Below are 25,807 nucleotides of genomic sequence, written 5' to 3' on the forward strand. Positions count from 1 at the left end.
GCCGCTAGTTTATTAATATATTGAGAGACTTTGCTATTTGCTATTGGAATGCACTTGCAATTGGAGCTAGTGGAGTACTCCAATTTCAAGGCAGTGATTGATTTTTAATATATTGAGAGACTTTGCTATTTGCTATTGGAATGCACTTGCAATTGGAGCTAGTGGAGTACTCCAATTTCAAGGCAGTGATTGATTTTATAACTTTATATTTAGACTGCTAACAATGTATGATACGTAGACTTTAAAGCTTTTTGTTGTGTCTTCTTTATGTCACTTTCACAATTAGCCATTATCAAATTGTACTCTTGTAGTATTATAACTACCGAATCACAATCACAACTACAACACATCTGCAAACCAATACCTGGCTTTTTACTTGACTCTAATTTGAATTACAAAGTTGGTTGTTACTATTAAAAGCACGCTTCATTCAGCCTCCCCGTCTGTTACCAGTTATTAAGGAGAAGGCCCGGTAGATGCCGCTATCGTAACTTAATTCGCGATTGCATTTGATTTTTTCCGAATCAAGATATACCCAGCCTCTGGATTAGAAGGGCACTTGACACATGCTTAAGTAAAACATCTGCCAGTTAATCTGAAACAATTTTTGGAGGCTCCAGCATCACTAAAGTGATGTCAGGGGTCTAAAAAAGACAATTGTGAATCTCAATGAGAGGTAGAGAGTTCACAGACGAGTGATGCCTTGATCACACGTACCGAGCAAACGGGCGAGACAGTGCTCTCGGCCGAGTACTCGGTGTGTATGAACATTACGCCGAGTGCTCGGCCGAGCGCTCGAGTATGTGACTCGCTCACCCAACCGTCTCGACCGAATAAACATTTTACTGTCTCTCCCGTTTGCTCGGTACGTGTGATCAAGGCTTGAGAGTATATCGGCGACTACTTGCGACTTAATTCGGAAATAATCGCTGACGGCAAATATTCATACTGAATAATCGTCGCCGACGCATCGCACATACTGCCAATTGTAAAACTTTAGTAGGTCTTAACTAAAATTACATTTGACTTAAATGGAAGAGCTAAAATTCACGCTAAAATGAACTTAATGTTTCTAGACATTGTGGACCAGTTTAATGAATGGGCCCGGGGCTGCATCGTGTCCAATGCAAGTAACTGCTTCAAATATTATTTTACTGCAATGTAGGTTAATTAATCCAGCGCATAAGTACCTATTAAAATAAATAAAAAACATATTATTTAAATTAACGCTGCTGCAGGCAGGCATTTTAATTCCTGTAAATTATATTGCATTAACTATTTTTCCTACTTGGAGCCGTAAAAGCTTTGTTGGCAATATAAATTGGCTTCAAAATATTCTTATTTTACACGTTACAATATAATTTTAAACTTGTTGTTGCTTGAGATTTTGTGAAAAGTAGTAGCGCAAGAACTCAGCCAGCAATTTTACAAAAAAAAAGTTAGTTTAAGATAGTAGTTACAGTATTACTTGAAATAAATACTCTCTACCGACTTATTTTTTATTTTCAGTGTTGCAAGTTAAGCGTTTCATTATTTTACTGTAGTATAAAAACTTACCTAAAGTGTCTTCACCGTAAGTCTTTATTACACTCGACGTCAAATAAATCGCACCTCCCGCGACAAGCATTTTCAAACGTATGCATCCTCACTTCCCACCAATATTGGTACCATTTAAAAGCCTAGTTCTAACCTTCATATCATTAAAGGAAAGGTTTTTACCGCAAAAATGTGTCTTTAGAAGGATCCAGAGTCACTTCTTCAAAAAATAGGTAGTTACGCTAGAGCCAACTTTTATGGCTATAAAACTGTTAAGTTGGGTTTAATTGCTATCCATCTGTTAAAGAGGACACGTGAAATCATTATTTGGTTTTATAACCATAAATTGGTCTAATTGATCCCATAGGTGGGCCCAAAGTGAGGTATTTTTTCAAGTCACATTTATGGTATTATGTTAATAATTTACTAAGAAATTAAATGTGTTTTTCTTTAAGGATATTTATTGGGCTTTCAAATAACACCAATATTGTTGGGGTACCATGATTATGTCAGAAGAAAATCGTTAAAGTTCGCGTCGCGGAAGGTGCGGTTTATTTGATGTTGAGTTTATAAATATTCTATAATAGGTAGTAGCTATTGGACATTATTATTTTCAGCATTTTCTTTGAAATAAAGTATTCTGAAGACTGAAATTTAAAAGTACTTTCTCGTTAATGGTGGAAGCGACTTACCATTTTTTGTCCTGCTTACGAGAGCACTTTACCAAGTAAAAAAAGAAAGAGAGAGGCAATACCTGTAGTTTTTTGTAACTTTTAAGTGCTGGTTTTTTGCTGCCTGGGAGTATCTTACTGTAACATTAAGATATCATTTGATATTGTACAAGAAACTGAAGTTCAGTAAATATTTGCCGCAAGCTTCAGTGAATAGGTACTGTATTGTTCTTTTGTGAAACTAATGCTTTACCTTAATCTGTATTGAGAGGTACTTATTACAAAGGTTTAAGACACAAATTACCACTTAAATTAATACACTTTAAACGTCCACGACATCTGGAATATATGCTTGTGCATGAAAATGTGCCCCCACCGAGATTCGACCCGCAACCTCAACCGCTATAATAGCCCGTTACTCAAAGTACCCAAGCGGTCATGATGCATAATTCAATATACTCATTTTTGGCAAAAACACTCTTAACATGTTTTAATGTGGGGTAACCACACAGACCACAGGTATTCGGTAAATGCATCATTAAGGATTACAGTTGGGCAGCCTCAGAAACCTGAAAACAATTAATTTCAACATTTCACCACTGAAACTGTTTCTACGCATTGCAGTGATGGTTAAGTCACGTTGTACAACTTTCGACCTTATTGCATTCGCAATGTACAGGGTGATCTGATGAACGAGCTATTTTTTATGTAGTAAGGCCCGTGCAGCGCTATTAGGCTGGCAGTACACAATGTGGGGTTGCAATTATGTAAATACCTAATGTCTTCCTCGAAATACGAGTGATACTCATCACTACAAAGTCTAAAAGCTTCTGCTTAGTAGTTAACTATTATTTACTAAAGTTCCTACTCATGAAACCCGAATCGTGTTACTGGTATCATATCTACTTGACTAAAATGAAAAAAATAGAATGAAAGAATTTACCTACTCAAATGTATATTGGGTATTTCAATTGTTTTGCTAACTCGATGACAAGAAAAAAAGCGAAGCAAGCAAATGTTTCATAAACTGATTACCCATCTCAGGTTACCTATAGTTCCTGAAGATATACGTAAAGATATAAGACAAACCTGATTATGTAAAGCCTTAAAGGATAATTCCTAAGAAACATTAGAAGACACGGCAATATTCCCAGTGCAAATGTTATTTAATATACATAGGTCAATAAAAATCATTTGCAGAGGAGCTCTTATCGTCTCTACCAGATTCGCAATTTATCCAATCGATTATACTTTAAACTGAACCTTTAGGGATCAGCAGCTTGAAATGGAAAACCGGCCATGTTTTTATTGGCAAAAGAACTCGAGTTGCCAATACAGCTCGTAAAATAAAGAAGTTGAAGTGCCAATGGGCCATAACAGTCGGTGGAGTGAAAAAGCAAATTGCACCGGCTTTTCATTTAGCCCTTCAAATCAAAAGGATATTGCCTAATATTATCATAAATTGTTTATTAATTTTTACAAAATCATAAAAAAATATATAAAACAATATGAAAATTAAATCATCCTACTGACAAATGAGCCGTGAAAAGAGGAAGTAGTTTTCATGATTTGGAAAGTTATTAAGCAATCTAACTTGTGTCATTCACATTTTGTATTTCTACACTAATATTATAAAGAGGAAAACTTTGTTTGTTTGTTTGGTTGTAATGAATAGGCTCAAAAACTACTGGACCGTTTTTAAAAATTCTTTCACCATTTGAAAGCTACATTATCCACGAGTAACATAGGTTAAATTTTATTTCGGAAAAAAATAGAGTTCCGTAACATTAGATAATGTAGTCCACGCGCGCGAAGCCGCGGGCGGAAAGCTAGTCTTTTATAATAATGTAAAAAAAGCAATTACTTCTGGAGGAAATTGAACCTACCTATCGCTTGCCAGGTGACTTCTAACCAGCGCAATGCCAAAATACAAATAACTACAATACTATTACTAATTTGTCTTGATTCACAACTCCACCAGTAAACTGGGCGGTTAGATTCCGCCCTAAACCCAAGTTTGACTAGCACGTAGCCACTATATTTTAATCACACCGTGTTTTAGAATTAGTTTATTTATCCCGGACCAGGGCATCGCCGTCGGCTGATTTAAACTGTTTTCTCTAATTGTTACAAATAGCATTTGTATCGTGCGGAACGTAAAATTCAAGCTACATATCAAGCCTTAAGTAGTGCTTGCTCTTGAGTCGATTGTCGATGTTTGGATTCTAATCCCAATGAGTCAAGTGCTAGGGAGGAGACACTGATTGTAGATACTATTCTTCATTGTATCCTCCAGTGTGCCTACCATGAGTTTACGTTAGGTGTGCTCGCTAGCGACTGCGTAAAAAAATGACATTTAAATGTATGACATATTGTGCAGCGCCCCTAGTGGCTACTTTCAAGAAATAAGATCTTCATAGAATTTTTTGACGTATTCGCTAGCGAGCTCACCTAACGTAAACTCATGGTAGGCACACAGTTTTCTTTCCTACTACATTCTGTCGAATGCAATATCCAAACAAATATGAGAAGAAAGACCAAAACCGTTTTAACTGAAAGGACGTCCACTGCTGAACTGTCTTCCCCAAGGATTTCTATAATGAAAGGCTTATGCTGCCCCTACCCAGCTGCTACCCGTGACCTAGACCAGATCGTTGTTCCACCGAATGTACAAAGAAAGCTTATGCTTACATCTATTTAGGTATTAATATTAGATTTAGTTCTCTTACTTTAAAAGATCTACGTCTGAGTAGCCCATAAACGAGACCGTAATATTAACCATTAAACTCACCAACAACATTTCATAGGTAACAAAGCGAGAATAACTTGCGAAAACTTGTTTCAATAAGGATCCATTCCCAGGGAAGTCTATCGACACATTTACAATATCGATAACTTTCCACCCAAGTTAACATTGCTGGGCACGGTCGGAACAAATTGTTTGTTTTGTTTCATTCGGTCCCAACGCTTCGGTACGTCACTGGCTGTTAGAACAGTGTATACCAAAAAGTACTACGTTGGATAGCGTATTTTTTTAGAAAAATACGAACCATAATTATTAGTTGGATGATACAATTTTAAAAGCGTACGTTTTCAGTACGGTGTGGCTGATATGTGATTCGGAGGTATGAATAATTCCTATTTAGGAAAAGGTGTCATTATTGCTAGACAATAGTTCAGTTATATCACTCTCACACGTTAATAATTAACCTACATTTAAAGACGCTAGTAAGGTCCTCCCATTCAAGGTGATTCATATGACTCTTGAAACAGTCCAATTTTTCCAGTTTGAATCGTATTTCAAGTAATAAATGAACGAAAATATCCTATCATATCCTATTATATGGCTTATCCATGACAGTAAGATACTCGTACAAAGTATCTTGAAGATACACAACATTTAATAAACAAGGCATGCTTCGCCTTTAGTCAGTCAGTACAGCTACAAAAGCTCTAGCAACTTCGTAATACAATTAACGGTATGTTACTCGATCTCGCTATCAACGTACGAACTTTTCAACTTGCCAACTGTTGTAATAGTACAGACGGCTCATCAAGCTAAACATGGATCTAATGTAATAGTAATAGATGCTATTTTTCAATAAAAAATATTCTGATCTGCGAGTGTACGTACACTCGTGCAAAGTTCGTCCAAATGTATGTACGGCTAATCTACGTAATCATGTACTGTGAAAAGTTTCCTAATCGATTCTCTACTTCACTTTTCAATTGTGATTATTGTCCGCCTTTTTTAATGGGGACATACTCGTAGCTTTAATTCCATTAAAAATCCCAAGATACTTGCGTGAGAACTCAACAGCTATGGTTAGAAATGTCAACCGTAACTACGTAAACAAACGGCTGTCTACAGGATGTTAAAGAAACTGACTTTTTAAATTTAAATAAACAGAGACCTTTTATGTGTAGTCAGCGTCAAATAGATCGTGACACTGAAAGTGGTCAAAAATTGGAATAAGGTATTCCAATTTTAACAAAGATGTGTTGCGAACTTATTGGTTACTTAGGCTAAGTTGCACCATCTTACTTTAACTTTGACAAACGTCAAAAATCTGTCAAACTTCATACAAAATAAACCGGTTATCGCTATAGTTACGGTCAAAGTTAGGTGGTGCAACTCAGCCTTAGTGTGTCACAAACTATGTGACGCTGCATACAATTTTAGTAAAGACAGAATTTCTCCTTCCTCATTCAAATGTAATTTGTATTATCTGAATTATTTTCTACGAACAATTAGTGCTATTCTCCAAAAGTTATTTGCCCAAAGCGGCCGACTGATTTCAAGGAATTCTCTCTTGAATACCCTGTATATTTAATTACGAATTAAAATCATAAACGCCAAAGATAAAGTAGTTTCAGGGTGTCCAATTGTAATGAGATCACATCTGTCAGTCCACGTCGCCAAAGCTTTGTAGTGGCTGACCGCAATCATTTCGCTGGAGCACTACTAAATACTTGCCTTGGAGTTGCACCACATCCTTTTTGGAACAGCCAGCTCATTCAAATCAAATCAAAATCAATAATATTTTAATCTGTTACTATAGTTCGTCATTTTGACATATTATTATTTCCCACACTGAAACTGTCAATGTACCAAACTTATTCTTCAGTTAAAAGTTATCTGACGATTGAAAAATCAGCCCTTGGAATTATTTTATTTTGATATACATAGATAAAAATTGCAAATATCATTCTCATGATTTTCTGCATGCAAAGTGGGTCAAAGTGTCTGGCTATCATTTTGTATTCCATTATAGGTTCACAATAAATGGTCTACGATAAATATCTGAATTCAAAGTATGTATTTCTTGTTTTTTTTTTTTAAATTAAATTTATTGTGAAATAATGAAAATATTTTAATTAATAAACTACCAGCAGTGTCTAATTGAATTGCCGTCGACTCGAAAAGTAGAAAATTTAACGTGCCGCCGAGCGTCTCTCTTTCATTTCATTTTCTATCACTGTAGAAATGAACCAATTACGAATTTACGATCTGTAGCTTTTTAAAACTAGTTATAAGAATTGAAGTAGTAATAACCTTACGGCAACAGTTTATAGAGTTCTTCAAAACTAAGTTTTCAGAATCCTTGTCGTATTAGAGACACGGTATCGATACTGCGATTATCATTTTTTTTAAAGATCCCGTTAATTCCTAGTGGGAAGCTAATTAAATGCTTGTGTCCCACTTTAGTCGAACGGCGGCGGGGATTGAACCCGCGTTCTTCGGATCACGAGTCAGCCAATCCGACCGTTCGGCTATCGTCGCTTTATTTCATCTTTAATTATTCGCTCGCATTACTTCATCTTTAATTATTATTATTTTATTTTGAATTTTGTTGAAGAATTTATGTGACTTTGTGTGCAGCAAATAAATGTTTACTTTACTTTATTTGCTTATCGGCCGAGTGGTGTGCCTCTTCTGGCCAGCCTGTGTCACCAATCTACAACACCAGTCAACAGTGCCCGCTCTGGTGGCAAAGCGAAATTGCAGCAGCAGTGTCATTGTTCGTGTAAAGCTTCGGCAGCAGTACCTACTGTAGATCCCTGAACCTTGATCGATGAAACTTCAAGCGTTCATGTTAAGTGTGATATAAAACTACAAACTTTTAATTTGCGTCTGGTTCTCGTGACTTGAATGTGAAAGGTTAACGATATATACTTTTGTACTGAAAACTGTACTCACTATATTTTTAGGATTCCTTACCGTCCGAATTTAAACAAGCTTCCATAAAATTTTAAACCTTAAACCCTTTAAAATCTGTCCACTTGTCTCAATGTGACGTATTTATTGATTTTTTCTTGATGTTCCAAGTGCCAAGTTCTGGAGGAGGAAAGGAAAAACTGGATTCTTCTTTTTATATTTTGTATCGTTTATCCAAAACAAGGGCGATCACAACCCTATTTCAGCCTTCATAAACTACAAATTTCTGTTATTCAATTAGTAACTAATCTATACATATAAATTGGCGTGTTTTGGCGTTAATTATTGTAATTTATGAGCGCTTCTTCTCTCCAAACGCAGGCACTTACCGCTTTGACAACGTCGACAAGTCTGCGCTCGGAGCACCTGGCTTTTAATTAGTTTTTGTTCCGCACCGCTGGCGCTAGTGTGCCGCAGATTTCGCCCGTTTAAAGGCGAGTTAACTTGGTTTATTTTCGACGATATTTATGTTGCTACTACATTATTTAGTAAGTGGCTAAAGATCGCAGCGCGGAGTCGTGAGCTATGTGAAAGGAATGCTAGATGCCTTGTAAATTGGTAGGGGGTTAGCACAAAGCTGTAATGATTTATATAATTATTCTTTTGTTTATGTTGTCGAAACCATTTTTGGAAATATTGGAACCACCAAAAGTGTGACTTCGTTTGATCGGACCGAGACGCAACCACTTAACACGTTTTTCGATCCTTCTTTGTGAATTGCGACTGCTAAGATCTTCGCAAACGTCCGCATCACCAATAAACAGCCTTTATCCTATACGAAACTATAATAAAAAAATCCAGCTAAAACACCAGACATCCACGTATTTTAAAATAAAAAGAAATTAACTAACATTCCTCTGCTTCATGAGCATTCGCCAAAACGTTCCCCCGTGCTGACGTCCCACAAAACTTTTTCGCGGCCAAATATTTAACCAGACTCGTTAACCCGCGTTGAAATGAAACCACTGTGACCGTGCTCCCCGTCCGACCGCCGAAACTTCTAACTCCCACTCCCCACAGATGCTGGCTACCACACAGACAGAGCTCAAGCGGGACCACACAACCTAGTTCCCGCTCACCATACTTATGACAAGATACAATAATAAAATTGTGATTTAGCTACACACTGTACCAAATGATGCGTCCAAATTTTTGAAATTAGCTTTAGGTAGTGATGCGTTAGTATAGTCAGGTTGTGATGTTAGGGATTAAAAACATGTGGGCCGTCCGGATGAGTGTGTGCCGGACGGAGTGAATGGTGTCCGGAGGGGGATGGGTGTGTGAGCGAGAGCGATGGCGGCCGTGGCCGGCTTGTACGGACTGGGCGACGAGCAGCGCGCTCGCCACCGCCGCGGTCAGGCCAACGCCGAGCGCTCCGAGTCCAGGGACGACAACACCGAAGCGTAAGTCCTAGTCTTTAGTCATCATCATCATCATCTTAGCCATAGGACGTCCACTGCTCAACATAGGCCTCCCCCAATGCTTTCCATGTTGCCCGGTTGGTAGCGGCCTGCGTCCAGCGCCTTCCTGCTACCTTTATGATGTCGTCGGTCCACCTTGTGAGTGGACGTCCCACGCTGTGTTTTTCGGTACGCTGCCTCCACTCCAGAACCTTGCTGCCCCATCGGCCATAACCTTAAACATACTAGTTCTAATTGCTATGTGACCCATCAAAAGCCAATGACCTTAAAACTACCATAAGATCTTTCTCGGTTCATCTCTTGGCCATCAGTCATTAGGCCACATTGGCATGGACCAAAAAAAAATGTCATGAGCCAGAGATTAGAGATGATTAGACTAAAATGCACCTGGTTCCTGGTGACAGTATTGTATTTTTTTTACCATGGACATAATTTCGTCTTCTGATGCGTCACAATGCAACTGTATTTTTAGAACGTGTAACGTGCTTTATTGTATTTCCTATAAACAACTATTACCTAAGGCCCAGAACAGACGGTGAAACGCAACTGCAACGAAACTGCAACTGCTAGTTACTTTTGAGTTGCATCTAAATTTCAAAGTGGTCGGGTCATGTGTGGTCTCTCAACGGACGCTATGGCAGAAACTTAGATGCAACTCAAAAGTAACTAGCAGTTGCAGTTTCGTTGCAGTTCCGTTTCACCGTCTGTTCTGGGCCTAAGTGAGTCTTTCACGAAAATGTTTGAAATCTAACTGATGTTTTCACCTCCCTTGCCACGTGACTGCGCCATGGATAAATGATCCAGGTCGTTCCTACACAACTGTAATTTGTCACAGCGGGGGAAACCCGTCACAACAACTCAGCTCCTAATTATTGTTGTGCCGCTGCTTTCCTTCCATTAAATCTCGCATGGCGTTCCCTGCAAAACGCGTTGATTGCCTAAGAACAGTTACGTACTATATCCGATCCGAAATACAGATCTACAGGATGTCCCAGAACGGGTGAATCAAACTGCTAGGGGAGGTAGCTCTACTAATGTACTATCCCTAACCAAGATGAAAAAAATAAAGCGCATAAGGACAATTTTTTTTTTTAAAGTGAAAATAAATCAGCTTTGCCTAAGTATCTGGCTATAATTGCTGCGTTTGGAGTTTATTTGTACTTTTTTCTTACTAATATTAATTGTACATGATCGCTTCGTTTATTAGTAAACAAACATCTGAAAATAATGACACATATTTTTCATATTGTTTAGGGATAGTACATTAGTAGAGCTACCTCCCCTAGCAGTTTGATTCACCCATTCTGGGACACCCTGTATAAGAAATCAGATGACGTATATCGGATCTAGAATGTAAAGTACCTAGCAAACCAGACCGTATCAATCTAAATCGAATTTGAATCGGATGTTGAGTGAATACATAGCAATCCTCTCTTTACAGCTCGTAAATTGTGACATTTTCTATTACCTAATAACTTTACCACCACTATATCACGTTAGTCATTTAGCTGATTTATATGGTCTATATTTAAACCGTGATGACATTTAGTGGCATTATAAACAACGTTGCACAATTCAAAAACATAATGCACCCGTGAGGTTAGGTAGTACTAACACGTATAACGAATAAAAGAGATTTAGAAAAGCAATGCTGCCTCCGAAAATAAGTTCCTCAGCAGTGCATTAGACGTGTACCTATATGTCTTATGTATGTATTGTGGTGCTCATAGTGACCCGGGGCTTATCTTGATAGAGTGCGGCTCGCCTAAGAGTGGTGTAGTGGTCTATAGTCAGATCACTCCGGGCTCGAGGTATACTCACTTGTTCTGTAGTTGGGTAACATTAACTTTGCTTCACCCTATATATCTAAAGTAATTGTTATTTTAAACTTGTTTTTAATTCTAATTACAATACAAAATGTTATTCTTCGTTTGTTCGTTTCAGCCGAAAGACGTCCACTGATGGACAAAGGTTATTCTTGATAACGTATTTTTAATGTCTTCTTTAAGATAATTATTTTCAGTGCCATATGTACAAAACCTATCCAATGCAACAACCTAATCGAATAATCTTTCAATGCAAAATTATGGAACCAAATAACCAAGTTTTAAAAAATGGAACGCTTGAAACATAACACTATCGTTTGTTTCGTGCTATGCAAAACAAATGACAATCATAATAATTATCAGTTGTAAATTTTTGGTGGAGCATTGGTTCTCAACTTTACTCGTAGTAACAAAAGTTGGCATAGAGAGTACCTAATTAATATATTGGTAAATGATTTGAACAATCTGTAAAGTACCAGTTAGTTGCTTTCATATTAATATTTTCGTAAATAAGTATTACATGACTGTTTGTATGATGACAACCAATATTTATGACATAACTATATTATTATTAGAAAATACTAAACGTGCCATCTGTTCACGTCACAAACTTAAAATCAGATCGATATTAACGAGTTTAGTTTCGTCCTTCTAGTTGTTTCGGGAAAATGCCGGCCTTTGTTATTGGCTGCGGCATTACGGTCTTTGTGAAAGTTTGTAATATTACCGCTGTACTTATTATTTGTAAGTTAATTGGGTAAAAAACTGAACTTCACGATTTGTGCTGTCGGTCATTGATGGATGTTTTTTATTACAAATGAAGTATGGGCACAGAATACACTTTTACTGTTTTACCCAATAATAAGTTCAAAGAAGAGTGATGACTCTGAAATAAATAAATTATTTAACAACGATGTTTATACTACTACTTTGGTTAACGAAATTTATAGAAGGATTTGTATCCTTCAAAAACTCTGACGTTCAAAAACATTACCTTTAAAAACTCTGACGAATGTCTCTCTCAAAGACGATGTTAAAATTAACATTCCTATACCCTTTGGTAGCACGAAGACGCTTAAGTGGCTTAAAGCAGACATTAAGAAGATTTCAACTAATGATGTTAATGAGGAGCGATAGTTAGCGACTACGACGCTTAGTTTGTAACGTGTAGAAGCCAAACGTTAGTAACTGAATGTGAACTGCAAACGTGTGTTCACCAGGTTTGAGTTGCAGTTACAAGCTTTGCTCAGTGAGGTTCAGTGACTAACGAAGTTTCTGTAGTTTGAGACGAGTGCAGACTGATGCACGGGACTTTTCCTACCTCTAGTTACGAATTCAAACAATAATTGGAAGCCAGTATCTATAGATTGACTATCAAAACGAAACCAGCCGGCTAGGATGCGCGCCATGATAAAATCTTATCGATGATTTTAGACTTTTAGATGGGTTTGATCCTAGGCCTACAGATGAGATTAAACTAGTCCCGAGAACAAACTAAGTTGTGATTTAAATCGATAACTCAAAATGCAAGAAAATCTATTTTGAATCGATTTATGAATGTATGTTACAGCTATACTATAAAGTATTTCTATTTACTGTCAGATTCTTATGTCAAGACTGACCTGTTGTAGATACATAGATAGATACCTAATAATAGATCACTCTGATGCTATTTATGTGTCGAGAAAAATAATCGTTTATGACTAGGGCTTAACAATTATAACAAATAAATTACAATGTGGGTGGTCTTGCAAGTTGTACCACTCTTATGTGAGTCACATAGCACCATTCTATACTGGCCTTAACAACACTTTTTGAAACTCCCACCTGCCTCGAGTCAGCAATGTGGAGCCGTAATAGAATACTGCCGCGGATCGGATACTGCAAATATCCGCCATTCAGCCGTCAAAGGCTTACTCCGGCTGAGCCGTATACAGCTTCGGAACGACAAAGACGGCTCTAGTGCATCTTTGAGCCAGCAATGCACTGGCTTAGCGTGTTATTAGCTGAGTGGGCGGCTATAATGATGTGCTGGAAATCTAAATATACATATATTACTCAAAGGTGACTGACCGACTGACTGACTGACATAGTGATCTATCAACGCACAGCCAAAACCACTGGACGGATCGGGCTGAAATTTGGCATGCACGTAGATGTTATGACGTAGGCAGAAGCTAAGAAAGGATTTTACGAAACTCCACCCCTAAGGGGGTAAAACGGGATCCACGCGTACGAAGTCGCGGGCGGCCGTTAGTTGTTTATAATTCGATTAAATATTTTGGGAATGAAATAAATTTATTATTTTTATAAAACAATATATTTATTAATATTAGTTATTATGCTTACAATTATTATGCTTACCTTGAGTCTGACACTAACAATTCACTAATTACGTAAAGTCAAAACGTTACGTAAACAGTTATCAAAATAACTTAAAATTTCTCCAAATATTTATTTAGTTTTATTTGTTCACATACAAAAAACAACAGTTTTTTTATATATCAACAAACTTTTGTCAAGACGGGATCGGACAATGGTAAACTATTTACCACTTCTTTAAAATGTCTAAATTATATGAATAAATCAATTGCAGACACTGCCTATAAGTGAGATTATACAATAAATCTTATAGTTTAGGAATTTGAATCGAAAAAACACTTATCAGAATTTTCGTTGAACAAAGTTTCAAAAATACCAAAAATGCGCGCTAAAAACATGAAATTTTTCACACCAAAACCGTTTGGTTGACTTTGACATTACCTGACAGTGACAAATGACGTTGAAAAGTAGTAATATGGCATAGATAAGTTAAAAAATATATCCACTTTTCGGTTTTTCGCTTAATCCTCGGAAACTATGCGTCCTAGTGACATGACTACTTTGAACCAAAAAAAGCGTATTCAATTTGCTACAGGTGAGATAGACAAGTTTTTCTATAAATTGTATAGTTTTCGCGGCATCTGCTCTAGAAGGTCTGTAATATTGGAAATTTTATTTTTGTCTTACATGTTCCCATCAGGAGAAAATCGACTAAATCAACATTGAGCAATCATTCTAGACATGCGGGAGCATGTTAAGCCTAGTACCAGGGAGGGGACTGCACCGTGCGTATATTTAGACGAACCACTTTGAGCCACTTTTGACTCCTCATCACTCAAAAACTACTGTGCATTAACACTTCAAATTTGGCTCATGTGTTGAGACTTGCAAGATATACATCAGTGTAAAATTTCATAAATATGCCTCAAGCGGTTCTTTAGATATTGACGTCCAAAAATCTACATGTCTGACCTGTAGACCAAATTCTAACCACTTCCAGATGACCTCGAAGATTCAAATTTGCCATCCAGAAAGGTAGTTATGTCATCCACAAAGGAACAAATAAAAAACCAGTAAATTTTAACATTTCACATGTGATAAATAGATTTTAGTGCTCTAAATATCGATTTTTGAACGTCAATACCTAAATAACCGTTTGAGGTATATTTATGAAATTTGAAGCTGATGTATATCTTTTACAGACCTTCTAGAGCAGATGCCGCAAAAACTATACAAGATATAGCATAACTTGACGGTCTCACTTGTAGCAAATTGAATAAGCTTTTTTTGGTTCATAGTTGTCATGTCACTAGGACGCATAGTTTCCGAGGATTAAGCGAAAAACCGAAAAGTGGTACCTTTTAACCCCCCTCTCCTTGCCGGCTCAAGGGCTAAGGGCGGGGACTTTTGATAAGTTCACCACCTAACTAGGCTAAATAAAGTCCCCAGGTCAGAAATTGTGTTCCACGGATTTCTCTCTACACCGTCGTTAAGGCATTCATTGACTGGACTAATACTCGTAATAACGTTCTCACTTTGTTCTTCGTTTCAGATAAGCTTCTTTCCGTATTAATCTTTTCCTCAAAAACCTTTGATCTTTAAACATAATTAGCATTGTCAGATTAATGTTACAAAGAAACCAAAAAATACGATACATTTCTAAATTACTTGCTTTTGTAAATACAGGAAGTATCATTTTTACTTTTAGTTCGTTCTAAATTAATACGCTAATGATTTAGCATTAAATACATTATTAAATTAATACCTCAATAAATATATTTTTACTGTTTTAGTAATATCAACCTTCTCTCATTCATTTTAGGGTTAGAGGAACCTCTCGTAGCAAGCCTCTCTCCCATCAGTGAGCTACAGTCTACGAGCTACGAACTTCGTAGCAAATTCGTGGCAATTCGTAGCACTACGCTAATTCTTATACTACGAAAAGTTGGGTTTATGCAAACCGCTTGGACAAGTTAAAATTAATGTTTAGTTTAAAAATGTATTGCCTTAGAAATAATATGTATGAATGTAATTCATATTGATAATAAAAGATGTCTAGAACATGGAGATACAATATTATGGCTCAATAAAGCTAATGGCTTCCACGTTTTTCATAGATGATGGCTCAGAGTTTCATATTTTAATTCGGTATGCTCAAAAAACAAAATTATTAGGTACGTATGTATGTATGACTCGAAACAGAAGAGAACTCAGAAATATTCTCTCAGACATTTTGCGGTGTTGTGCCATTTTGCCGTCCAATTTCATCCTTCCCATCCTTCCCAGCTCGTACGTAGCCTTCAGAGGTCGAGGTCAAAGGCATGGGATGCAAAATACGGGAAGTAACAAGTCTGATGAATACCAATGCTCGATATTGTTTTCAACTGCTACCATGAGCGATATTAAAAACGCTATGTTATATTCATACGTTTCGCGCTTACTACGCTATGAATCCAGTTTTATTCAAGCTCAGAATGTCGGTTCCCGAAATAAATTTTATGAAAAATACTTTTTTTTTGTGTAATATTGAGCTGCATTTTTATTAAGATATTTATAATGTTGCCTGAAGATTGTTTAGGCTAGTTATTAACTAATGCAAATAAGGAAAATGATTTTTAAAATTTTCAAAGTTCATGTTTTAAATACATTGTCAATTTTAGTACACCCTGTCTTTAGTACTCTTCCCGAATGGTATGACATATAGGTAGTGTAAAATAATTGTTTGAATTTGTTTCTTGTTTGTTAACTATTTACTCTATTATCACAATAGTGTTAAGCAATTCATTTTTTTTCCTTAATCTTTCCATATTGTATGCCCATGCGGCGGAACACAGTTGATCTATTACAAAACCTGACATATTATGTACCTGCGATTTCACAAAATACACAATTTGAATATGAATTTTCCACGATGCTACATGCTCAATATAGCGAAATATCACCCCATATCACCGCTCAAAATGAAATCCACATGGAAAAATGAATTATCGCGTTGTAAGTTATGGGTGTCAGTACAAAATAACAGATGGCGCTATCGGAATCTCAGTTCGGGAAACCAAAATTAAATACTGGCTCGCGTGAAAAATTACAGGGTTGCCACCTGGCGTGAAATGCCAAACATTTTATTGTAAAAGATAAAATCAGATGTACCTAAATTATAATATTTTATGAGTTTTTTTTTGTATGTTTATAGCGTGATAAGGTTCAGCAGACCCATCAGAACTACAGAGTCATAAATCATCGCAATACAACGAAAACGTTGTGAGATAACAGATTATCTCAAAATCTTCTTGTATCTCAAGCGAGTTGGAAACTCTTGCTGTAAAAACAAACCAGACTTTTACATAATAAAAGGATTTATGTAAAAAGACTGCGTAGACTCAATATCGACATTTGACGTAATACCTCCGATATGCCAGGCAGTCGTGAATAATTTTTACTATTACATATATTTTTATTATATTTTTTATTATATTTTTTATTATATATTTTTACAATAATTTTTACTTTTCCTATCACATCGTGTATCTTATTCTTATTTCAACATAACTCATAATTTGATCCGACATCAGATTAGATGTAACTGCTCACAAATCATCCTTTTTACGTAGCTGTGTGATGTTATGAGTGCTCAGTGAGCAAAATGATCTACTTATTCATTCTCAAAACGACTCCGCGAAGAATCATTTTGAACGTTCGCAACGTTCGCGCCGAAACCCATTCGGATAGGTGTGATCTATTAAGCCTGGGAACGTATTTTTGAGACATTCGCAGTATATCGTGTGCGAAATAAATGTGTAATACTCTCGATGTCACACATCGATATGTCACAGTCACACATCGGTAAAACAGTGGAAATCAGTTCTTCTATGAAATTTTTATGTCTTAACTGTTCATTCAGCCAAAAATATGGATAACAAAATTACTAAAAGCTTGAAATCATTACAAAACGAGTAATAAGCCCATGTTATTCATCCTTAACATCTTCGTATAGAATCAATTTCCTATGTCCAGATGTCCACCGTCTGTTGAATATTTTAAGCCACCAAACCAAGCAGTCAATTGGGAATAAAATTATATTGACCTTCTCCTGAAGTTGAAAGGTGTAGTAAAAAGTCCTACCTAACAACACACGTGAACCGGTCAGTCGGAATTGGAATAAACGTTCGAAAACCGAATCTGTTCGGTTCCGGTTTGACCACTCGTAATATGCAAATGTGTGCAATCTCGCATGCGAATTGTGATTCTGGTGCTTCCAAAATACGCCCCCTGAAACCGTGGTCCTCGTGGAACATAATAAAGAACCATTTTTCGTACAACGTTTATTGCCCGGATTCCACGACGATATTGGAAACATTATATCGGAGCCGCTGGTTTGAATATCGCCGGCAAATAAGTTTTGGATTCGATATCTGAATAAAAGAAGTGGAATGTCCAGTGAAGCACAAATAGTGGGTTGAAACTTTGACAAACAACTTTAAAGTTCAAGCCCATGTCTGGGACAGCTGGGCAATAAGTTTTTCTGTTGTTTGTATGCAATAAGATGTAGACTTTTAGTTCGCACTGAACTTTATCCAGCTGCCTGATTTGTCAAAGAAAATAGTATCTGTCTCGGAAACTTTGTATTGGAGAGAAAGAAGAAGTTTGTGATGTTCATAAAGTATACATTACATACATTAGTAGGTATACTTACTGAACTAAATTGATCAATATAGTGATGTAGAGTCCACCAACTTATAAAATAAACACCTTCATACTACCTATTGTTTGATCGAATTACTTTTTAAGTAAGAATCAAAATAGGTATCATTAATTTTAAACTTTCGCGTTGCACAATTGAATTAATGATGCCTTTCCGCATATCGCGTTAAAACCTGTTTAAATTAATTCAAAATAGGTATCAATCCTCAACTTTAAGCGACTATTTAATAACTAAATATTACTTCGAACAATACTTTTATCGCTGTTATTTCAACAATATTTAGCAATATTTAAATACTCGAGACTGTTACAACCGTGTTTTGAAGTGTTAATCGTCTACTGTAGCACTTACAAATGGTTGCATCTATCTTCTTTTCAGTGCCTCACTCAGCAGCGCCCGTATAATCGCTCCTTGACTTCCCAAACTGTGAGCAGAATTCGTCTAGAAGCCACTTTGGCCGAACTACCAACTTTTGGTACTTAAGGCAGATGCTGCGGGCATGTGCTCGCTGACATTAGCGTATATCAACAGTTGGGGTGTTTAGTCAAATAGGATGGCACATTATATGAGCCTGTTTGAAACAATAAAATAATAGTATTATGTGTTTTCAACTCTACAATTTAATTATTTTAACTCATTTTTTGAAGATTATAAAAAGCCAGCAGCAGAATTTAGCTAATGTAAAATTAGATTGTCTAAATCTACAGTTTTGTTGAAAAACATTTCATTGGTTTTGACTAACGTATAAGAAACTACTGTTCCAACTATGATTATAATTTGATCCTTCATTAAATTAGTCTTACTGTGGTATCTCGAAATAATAACAATAACAATAAAGCAATACTCGTATAGAACCCTCTCCACGCAAATATATCAAGCCCTAAAATAACTTTGGGTACAAAATAAACTAAGCGCAGAGTAGTAACAAGTAACCGATTTAGCTGAAAATTGTCAGGGAGGTAGTTTAGAGCCAGGAGAAGGACATAGGATACTTTTTATCCCGTTCGAAATTTAAAAAAGTCTGCTTATTTATTGCCATTAAGGCGGAACAAAGTTCGCCGGGTCAGCTAGTTATTTATAAGTGTAACAGAGCTCAGTTTAATAAAGCGTTAACATTAATAACGTAACGAACAGAGATGGCGCTACTAAGTCCCAATTACACTTAACAAGTCCCAGGGGTTGCGGGTTCGATTTCATATCGAATTTTCTTATACTGAGTGGGGATCTGCGTCTCGAGTGCAATAAGAGATGTCTTAGATTGTATAATGGCTTCTTTTTCAACTGATAAGGTTATATTTCTATACTAGCGGCCGCCCGCGATTTCGTACGCGTGGACCCCGTTTAACCCCCATAGAAGTTGAATTTTTAAAAATTCCGTCTTAATGTGCACCTACGTTCTAAAAGGAACCCCCATGTAAAATTTGAGACTCGTAGCACTTTAGTATCTGAGATTTCTTGAGAAGTGAGTGAGTCAGTCAGTGACCTACTCAGATTTGCGTCGCATACCAAGGCCATGTCTTGCTAGGTGACTTGACTAAACACTTCTCGACTTCTTTGTGTAACTTTTGTCATTAGCTAACCGGCAAAGATATCAGAACGCCCAAGTTAAATTCTCTAGTCATTGCACACTAAAATAATCACATTTATCGAATTAATATCGTGCATAAAGAAGAAACAAAGCATTTACAATTTAAACAACTTGCCGCATCGTGGGACTAACTCTGCTAACTTTAAAATAGGTTTAATTATATTGTCAAAAGATATAAAGCCTGTAGACTTGAACGTTCCGCCATCAAAGAAATTGTTGAGCAAACAAATAATCAGAATGGACTGTCACCGCTTCAGTTGGAAATAAAAAGAGAACTTGAAAATCTTTGTAAATAATTGGACAGTTGTTAGGGAATTGTTCTGTTAAAAAACTTTGAACGTTGAAGCATCGAAATTTTATTTTTTAGTAATAGATACGGAAGTATTGAATAACATGTTGTGATTGAAGCAAATAGTTATAAGTCAGGTGTTTTTGATAATCATCAATCACTATTCATGAGCATTGTAGTACGAGTACGCCATGATCCTTGATTGATCATTTGTGTCTGACATAGCTCAATCGGCGATTGCTAAACGTGCACCAAGCACTGAAGCTACAAAGTTATTTTCACTATTTTTTCTTTTACTAACTACTAACTTTTATATTGTTCTAATGTCATTGCCATACATACTTGTAATACTGGGCATTTAAAAAATAATTATTCAACAAATAGTGATTGACACATCCTCGAAACTGTGATTGTGGTTTGATGACTCTTTGTTTTAAAATATTTCTTTCTTAGCCGTTTCCCTAAATTTTATACTCGCTCCTTATTTCGAGCGCTATACCAAGCACCTCGATTCAAAAGGTTGGCTCTGTTGTGGTGGACGCGCCCCACAACTTTATAAAGACTTTACTTTAAAGGTACTGAATGGGACCGAGGTCAAAAGGATAGCCGTAATGGTCCATTAGTTCAAGCTATTTTTGAATAATCGCCGAGCATATAATAATTATAACTAAAATCGCTTCCCAGCGCTAGAACCATAACGCGATAAATGGTGTTGTTTCGATTTAGTATCTGGTATGTGTGAGATCTTTTGTGGTACACCATTTATTCCTATACTAGCGGCCGCACGCGACGTCGTACGCGTGGATCCTGTTTTACCCCCTTAGGGGTTGAATTTTGCAAAATCTCGTCTTAGTGAGCACCTATGAGACATCTTGCTATAGCACTTGTAGTTTCTGAGTTTTCGCTTTTATAGATAACTAGCTGACCCGGCGAACTTTGTTCCGCCTTAATGGCAATAAATAAGCAGACTTTTTTTTTAATTTCGAACGGGATAAAAAGTATCCTATGTCCTTCTCCTGGCTCTAAACTACCTCCCTGACAATTTTCAGCTAAATCGGTTCAGCCGTTCTTGAGTTATAAGCGAAGTAACTAACACGACTTTCTTTTATATATATAGATAGATAGTTAACTAAATTTTTAACAAATAAAATAAGATGTTAAGAAGCTTAGACATCACAAACATTTCAATCTTTGTTTCATTTGAAGCACAGATTCACGGCAATCCAGAGTCGGGAAGGTCCCAAATAATCCACATAATCCGCACCGAAGTCCAAACAATGTTCATCTTTTATTTTGTTAGTAAAAAATTAAGAAAATGTTGGCCAAAATTGATAGTATCCTGATAATATTTACGGCTTTCAAAAGCTAAAAAATATAGAGTTTATAGAAAATCATTTATTTTTGTGTGTGAATTAAAAATAGTTGCTAACATTAAAAAAGCACTTAAGGGGGCGTCCATAAATTACGTGGGACAATTTTGGCTATTTTTCAACCCCCCCGCCCCCCTTTGTGAGATTTGGTGAGATTTTGCCTGACCCCCTCCCCCACCCCCTAATCTCACGTGATATTTTAAAAAAATCCGAAATTTAATAGTTTTGGAGTAATTTAACTGAGAAAGTTTTTTTTTGTGTGCTTAGTGCGAGTTNCCCCTAATCTCACGTGATATTTTAAAAAAATCCGAAATTTAATAGTTTTGGAGTAATTTAACTGAGAAAGTTTTTTTTTGTGTGCTTAGTGCGAGTTTGCATTTACCGTTGTCGCTAACGAGTGCATCAAAAAGATCTATAAAGTTTAAGATTTTAGTTTTTGAAAGTATCTGCCTAGTGCTGTACAATCATCATACATTTAATGCATGTCATTTTTTACGCAGTCGCTAGCGGATGACGATCGATATAAAGTCGCACTAAGCCCACTGTACCTCTAGTACGAAAAACTTTCGAGTTCGTTTCGTTGCGTATTCAAAGTGTCATCGAAAAATTTTGTATGAAAAATTAAACAGCGCCCCCTATATTATAGCCGCCCTAGGGGGCGCTGTTTAATTTTTCATACAAAATTTTTCGATGACACTTTGAATACGCAACGAAACGAACTCGAAAGTTTTTCCTACTAGAGGTACTGATTACGAATAGATCCAGAAAAAAACGTGTAGTGACAGCGGTTAGTACTAGGGTCTCATTTTTTTTTACAGAAGTACATAGTCTAATTATTGTTCCTTTCTACATAATCTACCAAAATCGATTTTGATAAAAAAAAACTTTGTTTTATAATTTTCTTAATTTCGTTATTTATTCTGCATTTTAGTATACACACATGCAGACGGGAGCATTGTTAGTTTTACTTGTTTAGATGGTGTAGAATAAAATTACATTATCATCATAGAAAATATAATTTTTAGGGTCCCGTAGTCCTGACAAGGAACCCTTATAGTTTCGATATGTCTGTCTGTCCGAGGCTTTGCTTGGAAACTATTGGCACTAGAGAGCTGTAATTTTGTGGAGGTATGTATATTAATCATGCCGACAAAACGGTAGAATAAAATTTTAGGGTAGCTTCCCTACATGTATAGTGGGGATGAATTTTTTTTCATCTTCTACACCATCGTGTAGGATATCGTTGGACGACTTTGGGGTTTCAAAGACTATTTTTCGATTTAGGGATCCGTTTGCAAACTACTTATTAAAGTTTAAAGTGCCAATTTTTGTTCGAGCAGGGCGTCTCCCCCCCTCTAAAAACTAGACTGTTTGCTTGAAAAATCTGTAAAAATTCATAATAATACTGCTTTTTATGAACTTTCAAGAAAACTATAACGGTCAGGGTAGGTCAGTTGGTTTAAGAGTAATAGTCATTAAACTCATGTATGATAAAATTTCATATCAAATAAAAATTCCTTAGAAGAAAATATTAAAAGCGACTTTAGATGAATTAATTGCTTGCTTCCGAAATATATTTTGTTAACGACGGACAACTACGGAATTGGCCAATTTTTTTACTTAAGATTTAAACCCAATTTTCTGGCAAACTCTATTTCTCTATTTCTTGCGGAAAAAAATACGTGATATTTCCTGAGACCCCCCCACACCCCCACGTGAGATTTAGTGAGGTTTTTGTTGACCCCCTCTCCCCCCTAAAAGTCTCACGTAATTTATGGACGCCCCCTAAGTAGGTAGATACATTAACTGAAAATAAGAATAAGTACCTATAATAATTCTAACGGTCCTACTATCGGGTCTAATAATATTTGACTACACGAACTTCTATTTTGCCGTACTTTTTTACTGTATTTTAATATCCAGTTGAGGATAAAATAAAATTGCTACGACAATGGAAATGTCAAAATTAGTCGCTCTGTCAGATTAGAATGTGGGTAGTTTTATCACTCGAGTGTGTCCCGGCGACAACTTTACGTAAGGCAGGACTCATTACTGCCGCCCTCTCAGCGAAAATGGCCTCCGAGGGGGAGGGGAGGGGGTTGTTGTATTTTGTCCTTTATTATGAAACAGATCGGCACCGCAGGGTTATTATCTAGCAAAATATGAAAGTGCTCTATTTCTCAAGTGTTGTTCAAAGCCAAAGCACACTTACGTTGGAAAATGACAACATTTTTCATGAACATCATTTTAGATTTTTAAATTAAAGGAAAAGTTTTGATAACTGGCACAGTACGTCGCTTCGTTTCCCAACTAACGAATTTTAATTCATAGGTACTTAGCTGGCTGTAGATTTGGTAACCATTTTTCATAAGCCTTGTTTATATTGTATGGTTTTTGCTTCATGGCAGCAATTCTTTTGTGCTTTAATTTTAGAAATGCTTTTGCGAATGTGAATAACATTTTTATGAATGGTCCTAAACAAACAATTCCTCATTTACGCAAGTGCCTTCTACTTATTCAATTTGAAACAACACCAAAATTGAAGCCTTAGCGTTAAACTGTTCATTAAAAGATGGTCATTAAACGAATTGTTTGAATAATTCACAAACGCGGTGCCCTTGAAACACGCATTCCCAAGCTCCCGCCATCTAGTGGAGAGTGGTGGAACCAACAAGCGACACTAGCGCCACCATCAAGAGCGTACTTTTCCGGAACTAAATGTTTTTCAGCTACCGTGAACTGGTTTCACTTTTCAGTGCGCTTTTCCGAGCGATGTTGAACATTGTTGCTACCATCCGCTAGATGGAGCTGGCTGTTTGAAGCAGTGTAACATAGATGGCGCTGTGTGTTGCAAGTTTCCATTTATTTTACGCCATAATGAAGGAAACTGATGGCTTTCTCAACCCACTGTGACGCAACCGGGGATTTTGTCAACGAAGCGATTGTAAGCTATTTTTGATGCGCCCTTCACACGGACAGTTGTTTTTAAACTGTTTCAATTAACACTTTTATGCGTGTGTCTACGTTTGTAAAAGTTCTGACTTACTGCCATTCATACAGCTTCTGTATCTCATTTGTACAGATTCTAAAATAAGATAATACTGGCCTTTAATATTTTGTTAAAGAAAGTATACTGTGACCCGCAGCAAATCTCCGTTAAACACGAGTTTAAAATTTTAAGACATTTCCTTACTAAATGTAATACAATGTTAGTTAGGCGTAGGTACACCATAGGTAAATGATAATATCTATTTTTAAGTTTAATCAACAGAACAATATTTTTAATCATCTACAAAAATATTTATAAGTAATCCACTGACCACAAAAGTATAATAAAATCAACCTTGAATGGATAAGTAGTTAAGTACCTACCAAGTTTATGGTCACAATGATGCACACACTTATAAATAGATAATAATAAATTAAGACGATCGCATCTGCGACCTTCGAGTAAGATAGTTATCAAGGTCCAATAGATATAATTGAAAACAATAATAACAATTCTTAATAAATAGTGTTGCTCTTGAACCATCCAAACCATTTCATTGAAAAAATAATTACACGTGTATAAAATTATACAAGTAATGTAAAACCAATAACTTTTAAAGCGTATTTAAGTGTATCATTATAAAAGAATAATAACGCAAAAAGATGATATTATTGTCTCCCTTGCAATGCATGCAACATTTTTTTTTTAGTCGTCACTGCTATGTGTGATCCCGTTTTACCGCCTTTAGGGGTGGAGTTTCGTAAAATCCTTTCTTAGCGGATGCCTACGTCATAACATCTACCTGCATGCCAAATTTCAGCTCGATCCGTCCAGTGGTTTGGGCTGTGCGTTGATAGATCACTATGTCAGTCAGTCAGTCAGTCTTTGAGTTATATATTTAGATAGTAGTAGTAATTTAGATAATTTATGTAAAAATGCTGCTTACGCTTAAGACAGTCAGGTGATAGCTACTAGACACCGCACTGCAGTGGCATTACTCGCTAGCTTTCGGGGCATCATTTGCGCAGAATGTGCTATGTCAAATTAGACGGTGATACTGGCTGTGCTCGGATGCTCGGAGTTTCCCTGCGTGATCGAATCAGAAATGAGGAGATCCGTAGGAGAACCAGAGTGACTGACATAGCCCGCAGAATCGCTAAAATCAAGTGGCAGTGGGCGGGGCACATAGCTCGAAGAGATGATGGCCGCTGGGGCAGAAAAGTTCTTGAGTGGCGACCACGAGCTGGAAGACGTAGCGTGGGCAGGCCTCCCACTAGGTGGACCGACGATCTGGTGAAGGTCGCGGGAAGTACCTGGATGCAAGCGGCGCAGGACCGGTCTTTGTGGAAATCCTTGGGGGAGGCCTTTGTCCAG

General features: G+C 36.7%; 1 protein-coding gene across 5 annotated transcripts in view; it reads left to right on the forward strand.

The window, feature by feature from the left end:
• Positions 1-25,807, forward strand: part of shaker (potassium voltage-gated channel protein Shaker) — a 466,602-nt gene that overhangs the window by 366,310 nt on the left and 74,485 nt on the right. For 2 of the 5 annotated variants that reach the window (XM_028321157.1, XM_028321152.1), the window contains exon 2: positions 8,947-9,329. The exons of the other annotated variants lie outside the window; for them this stretch is intronic. In XM_028321157.1, coding sequence (XP_028176958.1) covers positions 9,220-9,329 — 110 coding nt within the window. In that variant the 5' untranslated portion in view covers positions 8,947-9,219. The remainder of the gene's footprint in view (positions 1-8,946; positions 9,330-25,807) is intronic. 5 annotated transcript variants of the gene reach the window in all.

The sequence above is a fragment of the Ostrinia furnacalis genome, unplaced genomic scaffold (assembly GCF_004193835.3).
Source record: "Ostrinia furnacalis isolate ACB-3 unplaced genomic scaffold, ASM419383v2 OfSCF7471, whole genome shotgun sequence".
Classification (NCBI taxonomy): Eukaryota; Metazoa; Arthropoda; class Insecta; order Lepidoptera; family Crambidae; genus Ostrinia; species Ostrinia furnacalis.